The sequence below is a fragment of the Eleutherodactylus coqui genome, chromosome 3 (assembly GCF_035609145.1).
Source record: "Eleutherodactylus coqui strain aEleCoq1 chromosome 3, aEleCoq1.hap1, whole genome shotgun sequence".
Lineage (NCBI taxonomy): Eukaryota > Metazoa > Chordata > Amphibia > Anura > Eleutherodactylidae > Eleutherodactylus > Eleutherodactylus coqui.
Window position 1 is genome coordinate 203708194 of NC_089839.1, and position 14325 is coordinate 203722518.

General features: G+C 44.0%; 2 protein-coding genes across 2 annotated transcripts; both read right to left on the minus strand.

Moving 5' to 3' along the window:
• Positions 1–868: 868 nt before the first annotated feature.
• On the minus strand, positions 869–2282 carry LOC136619944 (protein kinase C delta type-like). The gene is made up of 4 exons (XM_066594660.1): positions 2034–2282; positions 1801–1863; positions 1098–1652; positions 869–912 (listed from the first exon to the last, which is right to left on the minus strand). The coding sequence occupies exons 1-4, from the start codon at positions 2249–2251 to the stop codon at positions 888–890; spliced, it is 861 nt and encodes a 286-aa protein (XP_066450757.1). The 5' UTR covers positions 2252–2282; the 3' UTR covers positions 869–887.
• A 3148-nt stretch (positions 2283–5430) lies between these two features.
• Positions 5431–10191, minus strand: LOC136619945 (protein kinase C delta type-like). The gene is made up of 5 exons (XM_066594661.1): positions 10119–10191; positions 6596–6849; positions 6363–6425; positions 5660–6214; positions 5431–5474 (listed from the first exon to the last, which is right to left on the minus strand). Exons 2-5 carry the CDS (start codon positions 6811–6813, stop codon positions 5450–5452), a joined length of 861 nt encoding a protein of 286 aa, XP_066450758.1. The 5' UTR covers positions 6814–6849; positions 10119–10191; the 3' UTR covers positions 5431–5449.
• Positions 10192–14325: the final 4134 nt, after the last annotated feature.

Consider the following 14325-nt stretch of genomic DNA (forward strand, 5'->3'; position numbering starts at 1 on the left):
CTTGAGGTATGAGCCAATTGTCCTCAAGTTGGAAAAATTCCTTCCTGACCCCAAATATGGCGATCAGAGCAAGTCCCAAGATCAAAGCCGACAACTACACCTATCTGTGTGTGCATACTCGTGTCTATGTATGTATCTGTATCTACACTTGTGTCTAATCTGGTGTGGTGTGGCCTACTTACCCGGCCTGTGCCAAGGTCTTACTAGTAACCAGGAGTTCAGGGATAATAGTCACTCGGGCTATTTTTCCTGAACTCACCAGCTACAAATCAAGCACAGGCCGCTCCTGGTGGTGTAGAAGGTCTTCAGGAGAGGATGATGTCTGATGTCAGCCGGAGGAGGTCAAGGTAGCTGATGTTAGCATGCAGGATACAGATGGTGGAGAGAGGATGTTGATTGTAAGCCGAGCTCTTCTACAGCAGCAGATTCGCGGGTTCAGGAGACAGTTGACGCGGGCTGAGCCTACAAGAAATAAGAGAGAGAATTGTTAGTTTTACCAGTTGTGGATACAAACAAGTGAACTACTGTAACATGATGACTTGTATCAGGATCTGATTTGTATCCGATATACAAAAAAAGTTATTTTCTGCAACTGTGACTCTACTATGAGTTATTAGCAGTTTTGTGATTGTGAAAGCCATAATGGAGGCCATATTGCTTGCCAACCAGATATATCAAAATCTCAGAAGGGGATGACTCAAAGGAGGAAAATTACAGAACATTTTATGCCAGATTCTGGCATAAAAAGTCAAATCATTTGGCACAAGCCTGGCTGTTCTGTTGCCGTGTATGAATGGTAGGTGCCCTGTGTGTATAGGTATGTATACTTTTACAGATAAGTATGTGTAGGTGTACAGATATAACTTACCAGATGGTTGTGGCTTCCTTCACAATCGGATTCTTCTCATCATCCTAGGAAGAAGCAGAAACATAGTTATTAGAGAAGAAATAAAAATGTAGCTGAGGAGGGAAAAGACTGCGGACCAGGCATGGTGACATGAAGCAGGGTTATTATATGATCTCCTGTGCTGTCTGACACAAGAGGAACAATAATGATCAAAATGAAGAACATTATCCCTAGAGGAGGAAGATCTTACCGGGTCCAACTTGGTGAAGTGTACGAGAATCCGTCCATCGGGTGAAAGGGTGTCTTATCCTCCAGCCACAGCATGTCCCGATTCTCCAGAACTTCCCTGAATGGTTTGAATGGTGGCCGTGCTCTTTTTAGTTCCAGCACCTCCCAATCTATGGTGTCGAAGAAATGGTGACCTCGGATGTTCCTGTAGACACCCAGCCTCTCCTCAGGCTTCTTACGTAGCAGTCTCTCCAGAAGATGCTTCACATCAGCATCAAGCCAAGGTGGGAATTTTGGCTCCTTTCTGGTGATGGCTTTGATGACCTTTCTCCTGATGGAGCCGTAATAGAAAGGGGACTGTCCTGCTGCCATCCAGGATACGACAATTCCCAGGCTCCACCAGTCGACTGCTGTGTCGTAGTCTTCTTCAAGAAGCACTTCTGGGGCCATGAATTGAAGTGTGCCCGTCACTCCACTGATCTTGTTAGACGAGGTGACGCCGTCTTGGGCCAGCCCCAGGTCAATCAGGCGGATGTGTCCAGATCTGTCCAGCATGATGTTGTCTGGCTTTATGTCACTGCAATGAAAAAAAGAGAGATGTTAATCTGTTCATTGATACAGAGGTCTTAGGTATGTACCACAGAAAAAAAGTCCTAATTGAGGATTCTGGGAAAGTCTGGAACCCATCGCAAGGAAAAAGAGAAATATGGACAAGTTTTGCTTACCGATGGACGATGCTGCGTTGGTGCAGGAACTGGAGGCCGCATGCTATCTCCGCTGTGTAGAATCTGAGAGAAGAGTGTAGTATCAATGATATGAAATCAGTCCACTGACATCATGTCACCATCAAAGTGTCCATCACCACCAGAAGAGAAGAGGCAACCTGTACGCCCTCCACTCTTCTATACCTATCATGTCACCCTCAGTCCCCCCAACTCCTGATTAGTCATTTACTCACCTCACATGGTTGATGTCCAAGCTGCCGCACATTTTAATCATTGCTCCTAGGCTTCCTCCAAGCAGATACTCTGTGATAAAGTAGACTCGGTCTGCAGACTGCTGTGCGGCATACAGGTGACAGATGAAAGGGCAGTCTTGGGCCTTCAGGAGTATCCGCTGCTCTCTCATTAAGATGTGTGGTTCGCTCCTTGTTTTGTTGACAACCTTGATGGCCATGAAGGTGTTTCTTTCGGGGAATGATGCCAGGACCACCTCAAGAAAACAAATAGGAAATAATCACTGACAGCGACCTGAGGGGAAAATCATATACATTTATTGCATGAGGGATTTATCAATAGGCCGCTTTCAAATTGTGCAAGATCTGCACATTGCGAGACACACAAATGAGAGCCACAGTCTTTTGAATGGAGTCATATGATGATGAATATCCGGTCAGTCGCATCCGACCTTCGGTCACTCTGTGGATCAATGTTCTCCATGCATTCCTGTCTTTCACAGCTTCTCTCAGTTCGGAAATTGACATGTTCGACTGAACTTGCCAATCATCAGTACCATTTCCAGTGAGTTAGCGCGCATCACGTGGCCAAAAAAGAGAGCCACTGTTTGATGATTTTGCCCTCTAGTGATATTTTCAGTTTGACGTGATCTAACACTACCTTGTTCGTTGTCATGGCGGTCCAAGGTATCCGTAGCATTCTCCTCCAGCACCATAGTTCAAACGGATCAATTTTCCTTCTGTCTGTTTTTCTGAGCGTCCAACTTTCGCAGCCATACGCCATTATGGGAAAGATGATTGCATTGACCAGTCTGTTTTTTGTTGCAATGCTAATATCCTTGCTTTTCCAGATCTTTTCCATTCCTTGCATTGCGATCCTACCAGTGTAATCCGTCTCTTGATCTCGGGTCCAGATTGGTTGTTGCAATCGATTTTGGATCCAAGCAAGATAAAATCTTGGACCGACTCGACTTCTTCGCTGTTGATGTTTATGTTCACTGTACAGTTGCCTACCGCAGTCATGACTTTCGTATTCTTGCTGTTGAGGTACAGTCCCATGTGTTCGCTTTCCTTTTGCACTCGTTGGATAAGGTATTCCAGGTCCCTTTCACTTTCCACAAGCAAGGTGGCGTCATCTGCACATCGGAGGTTGGTGACATTTCTGCCACCGATTTTGATTCAGATTTCTAATTCATTCAAATTGCATCGTCTCATGATCGTTTCTGCGTACAGATTGAGAAGGACTGGTGATAGAATGCAGCCTTGCCGGACGCCTTTCTTGATTCCGAACCAATCCATGTTTCCATAGGTGGTCTTGAGTGTTGCTTCTTGGTTGTTGTAAAGCGACCTTATAAGCTGTTCAATATGTTCTGGGAAGCCCATTTGCTTCAGACACTTCCAAGGCTTGTCATGTTCCACACAATCAAATGCCTTGCTATAGATGAACACGTCCTTCTGATCCTCCCGTCATATACATGAGAATTTTTTCCTGTTTTTCCCCGCACTCATTTCGGTGCGGGAAAAAATTAATTTAAAAAACCTCCCATGGAAATGCACTTAGTGCAGTGCATACCTGCAATCACTGCCACCATGTTAGGCAATGTATCCTTTTATATCGGGTGCGGTGATTCCTTCCTGACCCCAAATATGGCGATCGGAACAAATCCCAGGATCAAAGCCGACATCTGATCTATCTGAGTTTTTAAAATGTGTTATTGTTTTCATAAATCTCTTACCATCTGTTAGTGTGACATATAAAGTGTATTGAACTAAACCTATTTATAGACTGTGTTGATCCAGAAGAAGGCGAAAACCCCCTTGAGGAAAGCCAATCATCCTGTTTCAAGGGGGGAAAATTCCTTCCTGATCCCAAATATGGCAACCAGAATAAATCTCAGGATCAAACGCCAGCCGCTCACCTCCCTGGTATATGTGATGTCAGCTAAAGATTGTGTTTCGTTTTTATGTTTGTATTATATTATTTATGTGGCTGTTTCCTTATAAATAAAACCTAACCCTATTTAAGGCTGTGAGTTGATCCAGAGGAAGGCGAAAACCACCTTGAGGTATGAGCCAATTGTCCTCAAAGGGGAAAAATTCCTTCCTGACCCCAAATATGGCGATCGGAAAAAATCCCAGGATCAAAGCCAACATCTGACCTATCTGACTTTTTAAAATGTATTATTGTTTTTATGAATTTATTACTATTTGTTGGTGTGAAATATAAAGTGTATTGACCTAAACCTATTTATAGACTGTGTTGATCCAGAGGAAGGCGAAAACCCCCTTGAGGAAAGAGCCAATCATCCTGTTTCAAGGGGGGAAAAATTCCTTCCTGATCCCAAATATGGCAACCAGAATAAATCTCAGGATCAAACGCCAGCAGCTCACCTCCCTAGTGTATGTGATGTCAGCTAAAGTTTTTGATTATTTTTTATGTTTATATTATGTTATTTATGTGGCTGATTCCTTATAAATAAATCGTAACCCTATTTAAGGCTGTAAGTTGATCCAGAGGAAGGCAAAAACCACCTTGAGGTATGAGCCAATTGTCCTCAAGTTGGAAAAATTCCTTCCTGACCCCAAATATGGCGATCAGAGCAAGTCCCAAGATCAAAGCCGACAACTACACCTATCTGTGTGTGCATACTCGTGTCTATGTATGTATCTGTATCTACACTTGTGTCTAATCTGGTGTGGTGTGGCCTACTTACCCGGCCTGTGCCAAGGTCTTACTAGTAACCAGGAGTTCAGGGATAATAGTCACTCGGGCTATTTTTCCTGAACTCACCAGCTACAAATCAAGCACAGGCCGCTCCTGGTGGTGTAGAAGGTCTTCAGGAGAGGATGATGTCTGATGTCAGCCGGAGGAGGTCAAGGTAGCTGATGTTAGCATGCAGGATACAGATGGTGGAGAGAGGATGTTGATTGTAAGCCGAGCTCTTCTACAGCAGCAGATTCGCGGGTTCAGGAGACAGTTGACGCGGGCTGAGCCTACAAGAAATAAGAGAGAGAATTGTTAGTTTTACCAGTTGTGGATACAAACAAGTGAACTACTGTAACATGATGACTTGTATCAGGATCTGATTTGTATCCGATATACAAAAAAAGTTATTTTCTGCAACTGTGACTCTACTATGAGTTATTAGCAGTTTTGTGATTGTGAAAGCCATAATGGAGGCCATATTGCTTGCCAACCAGATATATCAAAATCTCAGAAGGGGATGACTCAAAGGAGGAAAATTACAGAACATTTTATGCCAGATTCTGGCATAAAAAGTCAAATCATTTGGCACAAGCCTGGCTGTTCTGTTGCCGTGTATGAATGGTAGGTGCCCTGTGTGTATAGGTATGTATACTTTTACAGATAAGTATGTGTAGGTGTACAGATATAACTTACCAGATGGTTGTGGCTTCCTTCACAATCGGATTCTTCTCATCATCCTAGGAAGAAGCAGAAACATAGTTATTAGAGAAGAAATAAAAATGTAGCTGAGGAGGGAAAAGACTGCGGACCAGGCATGGTGACATGAAGCAGGGTTATTATATGATCTCCTGTGCTGTCTGACACAAGAGGAACAATAATGATCAAAATGAAGAACATTATCCCTAGAGGAGGAAGATCTTACCGGGTCCAACTTGGTGAAGTGTACGAGAATCCGTCCATCGGGTGAAAGGGTGTCTTATCCTCCAGCCACAGCATGTCCCGATTCTCCAGAACTTCCCTGAATGGTTTGAATGGTGGCCGTGCTCTTTTTAGTTCCAGCACCTCCCAATCTATGGTGTCGAAGAAATGGTGACCTCGGATGTTCCTGTAGACACCCAGCCTCTCCTCAGGCTTCTTACGTAGCAGTCTCTCCAGAAGATGCTTCACATCAGCATCAAGCCAAGGTGGGAATTTTGGCTCCTTTCTGGTGATGGCTTTGATGACCTTTCTCCTGATGGAGCCGTAATAGAAAGGGGACTGTCCTGCTGCCATCCAGGATACGACAATTCCCAGGCTCCACCAGTCGACTGCTGTGTCGTAGTCTTCTTCAAGAAGCACTTCTGGGGCCATGAATTGAAGTGTGCCCGTCACTCCACTGATCTTGTTAGACGAGGTGACGCCGTCTTGGGCCAGCCCCAGGTCAATCAGGCGGATGTGTCCAGATCTGTCCAGCATGATGTTGTCTGGCTTTATGTCACTGCAATGAAAAAAAGAGAGATGTTAATCTGTTCATTGATACAGAGGTCTTAGGTATGTACCACAGAAAAAAAGTCCTAATTGAGGATTCTGGGAAAGTCTGGAACCCATCGCAAGGAAAAAGAGAAATATGGACAAGTTTTGCTTACCGATGGACGATGCTGCGTTGGTGCAGGAACTGGAGGCCGCATGCTATCTCCGCTGTGTAGAATCTGAGAGAAGAGTGTAGTATCAATGATATGAAATCAGTCCACTGACATCATGTCACCATCAAAGTGTCCATCACCACCAGAAGAGAAGAGGCAACCTGTACGCCCTCCACTCTTCTATACCTATCATGTCACCCTCAGTCCCCCCAACTCCTGATTAGTCATTTACTCACCTCACATGGTTGATGTCCAAGCTGCCGCACATTTTAATCATTGCTCCTAGGCTTCCTCCAAGCAGATACTCTGTGATAAAGTAGACTCGGTCTGCAGACTGCTGTGCGGCATACAGGTGACAGATGAAAGGGCAGTCTTGGGCCTTCAGGAGTATCCGCTGCTCTCTCATTAAGATGTGTGGTTCGCTCCTTGTTTTGTTGACAACCTTGATGGCCATGAAGGTGTTTCTTTCGGGGAATGATGCCAGGACCACCTCAAGAAAACAAATAGGAAATAATCACTGACAGCGACCTGAGGGGAAAATCATATACATTTATTGCATGAGGGATTTATCAATAGGCCGCTTTCAAATTGTGCAAGATCTGCACATTGCGAGACACACAAATGAGAGCCACAGTCTTTTGAATGGAGTCATATGATGATGAATATCCGGTCAGTCGCATCCGACCTTCGGTCACTCTGTGGATCAATGTTCTCCATGCATTCCTGTCTTTCACAGCTTCTCTCAGTTCGGAAATTGACATGTTCGACTGAACTTGCCAATCATCAGTACCATTTCCAGTGAGTTAGCGCGCATCACGTGGCCAAAAAAGAGAGCCACTGTTTGATGATTTTGCCCTCTAGTGATATTTTCAGTTTGACGTGATCTAACACTACCTTGTTCGTTGTCATGGCGGTCCAAGGTATCCGTAGCATTCTCCTCCAGCACCATAGTTCAAACGGATCAATTTTCCTTCTGTCTGTTTTTCTGAGCGTCCAACTTTCGCAGCCATACGCCATTATGGGAAAGATGATTGCATTGACCAGTCTGTTTTTTGTTGCAATGCTAATATCCTTGCTTTTCCAGATCTTTTCCATTCCTTGCATTGCGATCCTACCAGTGTAATCCGTCTCTTGATCTCGGGTCCAGATTGGTTGTTGCAATCGATTTTGGATCCAAGCAAGATAAAATCTTGGACCGACTCGACTTCTTCGCTGTTGATGTTTATGTTCACTGTACAGTTGCCTACCGCAGTCATGACTTTCGTATTCTTGCTGTTGAGGTACAGTCCCATGTGTTCGCTTTCCTTTTGCACTCGTTGGATAAGGTATTCCAGGTCCCTTTCACTTTCCACAAGCAAGGTGGCGTCATCTGCACATCGGAGGTTGGTGACATTTCTGCCACCGATTTTGATTCAGATTTCTAATTCATTCAAATTGCATCGTCTCATGATCGTTTCTGCGTACAGATTGAGAAGGACTGGTGATAGAATGCAGCCTTGCCGGACGCCTTTCTTGATTCCGAACCAATCCATGTTTCCATAGGTGGTCTTGAGTGTTGCTTCTTGGTTGTTGTAAAGCGACCTTATAAGCTGTTCAATATGTTCTGGGAAGCCCATTTGCTTCAGACACTTCCAAGGCTTGTCATGTTCCACACAATCAAATGCCTTGCTATAGATGAACACGTCCTTCTGATCCTCCCGTCATATACATGAGAATTTTTTCCTGTTTTTCCCCGCACTCATTTCGGTGCGGGAAAAAATTAATTTAAAAAATCTCCCAGCATGCTCTCTTTGCGTGTTCCTCGGAACGCATCTCCCATTGTTTTCAACGGGACAGGATAACACATCTCACGGCATGCTATGTGAGGCTTCCCATTGCCGATCACTAATTTACCTGGAGCGTTGGGAGGCATTTTTAAAGAAAAAATGGGTAAATCGCACATTAGCGAGCATGATATTGGGCCACGTTTCACGTTCCGATATCGCGCTTGGTTATGTGTAGGTAGCCTAAGGCTAGTTCCACAGACAGCAACATCTACATGAAAAGACATGGATTTCAACCCTCATTTCAAGAGATGAAAATCATGCTGAAACAACATAAGTTGACATGAAGCAGAGTTACAATCCGCACCATAAGTCAATTTACACAACAGAGTTTTTTCCGTGAGCATAAGGCCTCCTGCAGCGGGCCGACTTACATTGCAAAATTCAGAGCGGGATTCCACCTACGGATTTCACAGCAAATCCAGCCCGTAGCATGTTAGGGCAAAACGCGATTTCCTGCCCATGAGAGGAAATTAATTGCGATTTTTCGCGGGAAAGAAATCCCAGCTTTCTGCGATTTGCTGCAGGCTACGCACGGCCGGCTTCCATTGAAGTTAATGAAAAAAGCCATCCATCATGCAAGCCATTCCACAATCATCATTGCGGAATGGCCACAGGAGCCGTGTCATCGCCATAGCGACAGTGTGGCATCCTCTCAACTGCGCATGCTCCGGGCGGTACATTCGCAGCAGAGAAGGCCGCGTCACTGCCCTAGCGATGGCGCAGTGTTCCATGTACTGCGGATGTGCCGCCGGGGACATTGGCAGCGAAGGAGAAGATGCCGGACCGGTAACCTAGGGTCACCATATGGGCTGCGGATATATGGGTCATTGCTAAACGACGGCATGGGAAATACAAACAAGTCCTGCAAAGCTTTATTATTATCATAGCTGCTATAGTACAAGACCCCTACAGGGATATAAAAAGTGTAAAAAAGAAAATATAAAAGTAATGTGAAAAACTAACAAATCATGTAAAACAAAAAAGACCTCTTTTTTGTGTTCTTTACCTTATTTGTATAAATTAAAAAAACAGTAAACCCCACATATTTGGTATCATCATATCTGTAACAACCCGTACAATTAATTTGAACACATTATTTATCCTGCACAGCAAAAAAACATAAAAAAAAAAACTAAAACACCTGAGGCATAATGCTTATTTTCTTCATTTTGCCTCCCAAAAATCACAATAAAAGTGATCAAAAAAGCCGTATGTACCCCAAAATGGTACCAATAAAGACTACAGCTTGTCACACAAAAAACCCTCACAGAGCTCCGTCCACAGAAAAATAAAAAAGTTATAGGACATTCAATGCAGCGATGTAGGAAAAAAAATGTACAAAAAAGAGTTTTTACTGTGGAAAAGTAGAAAAACCCAAAACAATCATAAGAATTTTGCTATAATTGTAATCGTACCGACCTGCAGAGAAAATGTATCATGTTATTTATGCTGCATGATTAGCGCTGTAAAAAACACATAAAACGAGCAATGACAGAATTGATGGGTTTTCTCTCCCTGCTATCAAAAAACATTTCTAAAAGTTTTACAATATAGTATATTTACCCCAAAATGGCACTAATAAAAACTACAGTTCGCTTTGCAAAAAACAACCCCTCAAGCGGCCATGTCGATGGAACAATAAAGAGTTATGGCTTTTGAAAAGTAGAGATAAAAGTCCCCCCAAATCATTGCGTTCTTATGCCCAAAATAGGCCGTGTCCTTAAGGGCTTAAAGGAGCGATTATGGGTGACCGTCGTTCACACATCAGAGTCTTTCATCAGTATTTTGTGACGCTAAAGCAAAAGTGGGAAGTACAGAGGAAGCAGAATGGGAAGATTTACATTTTGGCTTAAAAAATACTAATGTAAAATCCCCCAGTGTGAAGGAGCCCTCGCTGCGCCCCAACCCGAAAATACAAAGTTCTAGAACTTACCTTGCTGAAGCTTCCTCTGCCCAAGATCTGTAGGGCGGTGAAGCGACTGATGTCAAAGCTGTGGTGTGGTGGTACGAGGTCCTGGCTGGTGCCCGGTCTTGGCCCCTCATCCTCAGGCTCATCCTCTCCACTCCTCCTCTTCTTTATTTCCGTGAGTCCACTCACGCTGTCATCTTCTCTCTTTCTCTTTTCTCCGTCTCTTCCATGTCCATTGGACGCCATTATTCACAGTCTTGTACTCTTCAATCCAACCGCTGCCGTCGTCAGTTGAAAAGAAATGGCAGTTGGCCGAGTGAAGGTCAAAGGTCAGGGAAGCTGCCAGTACTTTGCTTGCCAGTACCCTGCTCTGCCATATACACAGTGATGTTGGCATGTGCTTGCCAGTACCCTGCTCTGCCATATACACAGTGATATGGGCACCATGAGTGATGGTCTAGTGCCCAATGAAATGGGGAAATTCATGGCTGGTTCTTCTAGTGCCACATTATTAATAGATGGGGCAGGGATGGCACTTCATTTCAGGGTTGGCAGCGGTGCCCATAGTTCATCAGAACTTCTGGAGTTTTAGAAAACTTGTAGTTGTGTGGAAATTTAAATGAACAGGGTGAAGAAATAACCCATAAATTGTACTAACGAGAGGAATAATAATGCCTGTGAGGGTCATTTTCTGCTCCATTCAATAAGTGTCCATCATCCAGATACATGATGTGTATTGCCATAGGTTACAATGGACGGCGCCCTCGCCAGCGCAGATCTGGGTGTAGCGGGTGGAGATGCTTCTATGGAGCCCACAGAGGGATTCATCCACAATGGGGGTTTATAGTGAGGTATGAAATGTTAGAAAGGGGTCATATAGAAATGTTAGGAGGGTCTTATAAACAAGCAGTGGTGGTGAGAATTACTGTTGGGGGCTGTAAATTGGCGCAGTAATGTGCATACGGCATTATAAGACTTTATTTAGATTGAGCCAATAAAGACTAATATATTAGACAAGTTTGTGAGTCCAATCTGCAGTCTGGGAGAAGGAGAGGTTGTGTACAAGATATCGCCAGGTTTTGGGCCTCGACAGACGAGCGTGTAACGTAATACGCTCACTCCTGCGCAGTGAATGAGTGTATTTAACACTTGCGCCTGTTCAGAAATGGAGCGTATTTGCGCAGGCACCACTCGTTCGCACAAGCCGGGGGAATCACCGCACCCGATATAAAAGGATACATTGCCTAACATGGTGGCTGTGATTGCAGGTATGCACTGCACTAAGTGCATTTCCGTGCGGGCAGATGTGCATGCTTGCGCACCTCCCATAGACCTCTATGGGGCTCTTTGGTGCGCAAACATGCACAAGATAGGGCAGGTCCTATTATTTTGCACCCGCAGAAAAACAGGAGCAAAAAAAGAAAAGAAAGGGGGTAATAAGCCCATTGAAATCAATGGGTTCCATTCTCCGCGTATCACACTCATCTGTTTAAGCCCTTATATAAGGAGACCATACATCCTCATTTAGGTCGGACAGTCCCGCTTTGTCACCTTGTGTCCAGCTTTCCCAGGGTCGGGACATGGGGGTCACCATTTCAAGACATGGGATCCCCATTAACCCCTTCATGACATGGCCTATTTTGGGCTTTAGGACGCAACAATTTTTTTGCACGTTTTCTTCTCCATTTTTCAAAAGCCATAACTTTTTTATTTTTCCGTCGACGCGGCCGTTTAAGGGCTTGTGTTTTGCATGGTGAACTGTAGTTTTTATCGGCATCATTTTTGGGTACATTGACTATATTGTAAAACTTTTTTTTTTTTTTTTATTATAGCAGGGAGAGAAAACGCATCAATTCTGCCATAGATTTTTTTTTTTTTTTTTTACAGCAATAATCATGCAGCAGAAATGAGACATTCCATTTTTTCTGCGGGTCGGTACGGTTACAACGATACCAAAATTCTTAAATTTTTTAAAGGTTTTTCCACTTTTCTGCAATAAAAACCCTTTTTTTGGAAATCTTTTTTTTTCTAAATCGCTGCATTCAAAGTCCTGTAACTTTTTTATTTTTTGATATGCGGAGCTCTACAAGGGCTTATTTTTTGCAAGATGAGCTGTAGTTTTTATTGTTACCATTTTGGGGTACATACGGCTTTTTTTTATCACTTTTATTGCGTTTTTAGTGAGGCAAAATGCTAAAAATTAGCATTTTGCCTCAGTTTTTTAGCGTTTTTTTAAAACACTTTTTTCCATGCACACTCAAAAGCACATGCAACTTATTGTATGTGTCGTTACGGATGCGACAATACCAAATATGTGGGGTTTTATTTATTTTTTACCTTTTTTATGCTAATCTGAGAAAAAGCATAAACAAATGGGTTTTTTACTTTTTTTATTCATTTTTTTAATTCTTTGTTTTTTTTACAACATTTGTGTCCCTCTGAGGGACTTTCACCACAGCCCTGATGATCGCTGTGATAAGGCATGGCAGAGCTACTGCTCTGCCATGCCTAATCGCTTATACAGCGATCTCAGGCACTGGCAACGCAGGACGCCGGTGTCTGGCGTCCTGTTGCTATGGCGACAGGCCGGGGTCTCGCGATAACATCGCGAGAGCCGGACGAAGACACAGAGGGAGCGTGCTACCTCTGTGAACCCTTCCCATGCTGCGATCTGTAGATCGCGGCAGGGAAGGGGTTAACAGCGGGGGGCACATTTTCGATGCCCCCCCGCTGTTGCAGCGGGACGCCGGCTGTGACTGACAGCCGGCCCCCCGCTGCGGGATAGCGCGGGATCATGTGTGATCTCGTGCTATCCCCAAGATGTACGTTTATGCCCTGTTGCGGGAAGGGGTTAAAGTGATTAGCAGCCAGGGTGCTGCAGCTACACAGCTGGTAATCACTGACTGGAACCGCTGCCAGATACAAACACTGATGGCAGTGTGTGCATCTGGGATCCTCTTCCGCTACTCCCCCAACTTCTAGGGAGCGCTAACACTGGAAGCCTTGAGAGCAGATGAGGGGGAGTGCCGCATAGTGAAAAATAGGCTGCAGGTACGAGGCTAATTTCTAGATTTTGACTGTCTTTTGCATGAAGAAATGCTGCAGAATTTGCTCCCCATCTTTTTTTAAATGGCTTTGTACTTTTTACAACAACGGAGGTAAAAAAAAAAAGAAAAAAATCATATGTTGTGATAAGCCACGCCCCTGATCATACCCCTTTGACCCGCTTTGACCCTGAGAAAATCTGGTCACCTTACATGCCTACTGTGAAACTTCTTAAGCCCCAATGCAAAATCTGTGACAAGGCTCCCAGCTATGTCATTTATGACCGTGGTCTCATATGGCATAAAGGGATCATTTGGTTCCCCTCATGTTTCCAAGTCCAAGTGCAAACTCTGTACCCCCTGTAGCTTGGATATGAAGATTCACATTTGCAATATCCAAGGGGGTGGACAAAAATATGGAAACACTGTACACAGTGATTACCTTAAATTACATGGAATTATAAAATGATGGTTCCATTTTTAGATCTGATGTTGAAAGGTAATAATGAAACAGGGAGAATTGAAATGGAATTATATAGAAAACCAACGTCTGGTAACACGATTCTACATGCCACTAGTGGGCATGCTAATAACACAGTAAGGGCTTATTCAGACTACCGTATACCGGCCGGGTTTTCACGCCCGGCCGATATACGGCGTCCCTCTCTGCAGGGGGAGGAGGCTAGAAGAGACGGGAGCAGTGCACTGAGCTCACGCCCCCTCTCTGCCCCTTGACACTATTTGCAATGGGAGGGGGCAGGACGGAGGCAGAGCTGAGACCTGGAACTTAGCTCCGCCCCCGCCCTTGAAGTCGCCCTTAAAGGGAATTTATAAGGGCAAAAAGAGCTTGTAGTAACCCAGTAAGTTATGAAGCAGAAAAAAAAGAAATATACCGTAGGTTGCAAGAACCAGTGTACAAAAAACTAGTAACTGGTAAAAAAGTAGATATGATGGAAAGGGAAAGACTACTTGAGAATAAGAAAGGAATTCTGTCTTGGAAAAAGAGAAGGGGCTCAGTGTTCTCAACAGCCTACATACAACCGTGATTTTATAACATCAAAAAAGCTTTTTTTTTATAGGTTTTTGCTAATCTTAAAACAAGATGAGATTATAAATGATAATCAATGTTTGTGGCGAAGAGAAATCAAAATGTAGGTAACATTCTATCACCCAGGTTATATGTATCA

What these genes read in the sequence shown, in the direction of transcription:
- LOC136619944 (XM_066594660.1), bottom strand. Translation starts at nt 2,251, where the DNA reads ATGGCCATCAAGGTTGTCAACAAAACAAGGAGCGAACCACACATCTTA. An exon ending in TTGGACATCAACCATGTGAG is followed by an intron (nt 1,864 to 2,033) that starts GTGAGTAAATGA and finishes CTCTTCTCTCAG; the next exon opens with ATTCTACACAGCGGAGATAG. An exon ending in ACTTCACCAAGTTGGACCCG is followed by an intron (nt 913 to 1,097) that starts GTAAGATCTTCC and finishes GCTTCTTCCTAG; the next exon opens with GATGATGAGAAGAATCCGAT.
- LOC136619945 (XM_066594661.1), bottom strand. Translation starts at nt 6,813, where the DNA reads ATGGCCATCAAGGTTGTCAACAAAACAAGGAGCGAACCACACATCTTA. An exon ending in TTGGACATCAACCATGTGAG is followed by an intron (nt 6,426 to 6,595) that starts GTGAGTAAATGA and finishes CTCTTCTCTCAG; the next exon opens with ATTCTACACAGCGGAGATAG. An exon ending in CAACGCAGCATCGTCCATCG is followed by an intron (nt 6,215 to 6,362) that starts GTAAGCAAAACT and finishes TTTTCATTGCAG; the next exon opens with TGACATAAAGCCAGACAACA.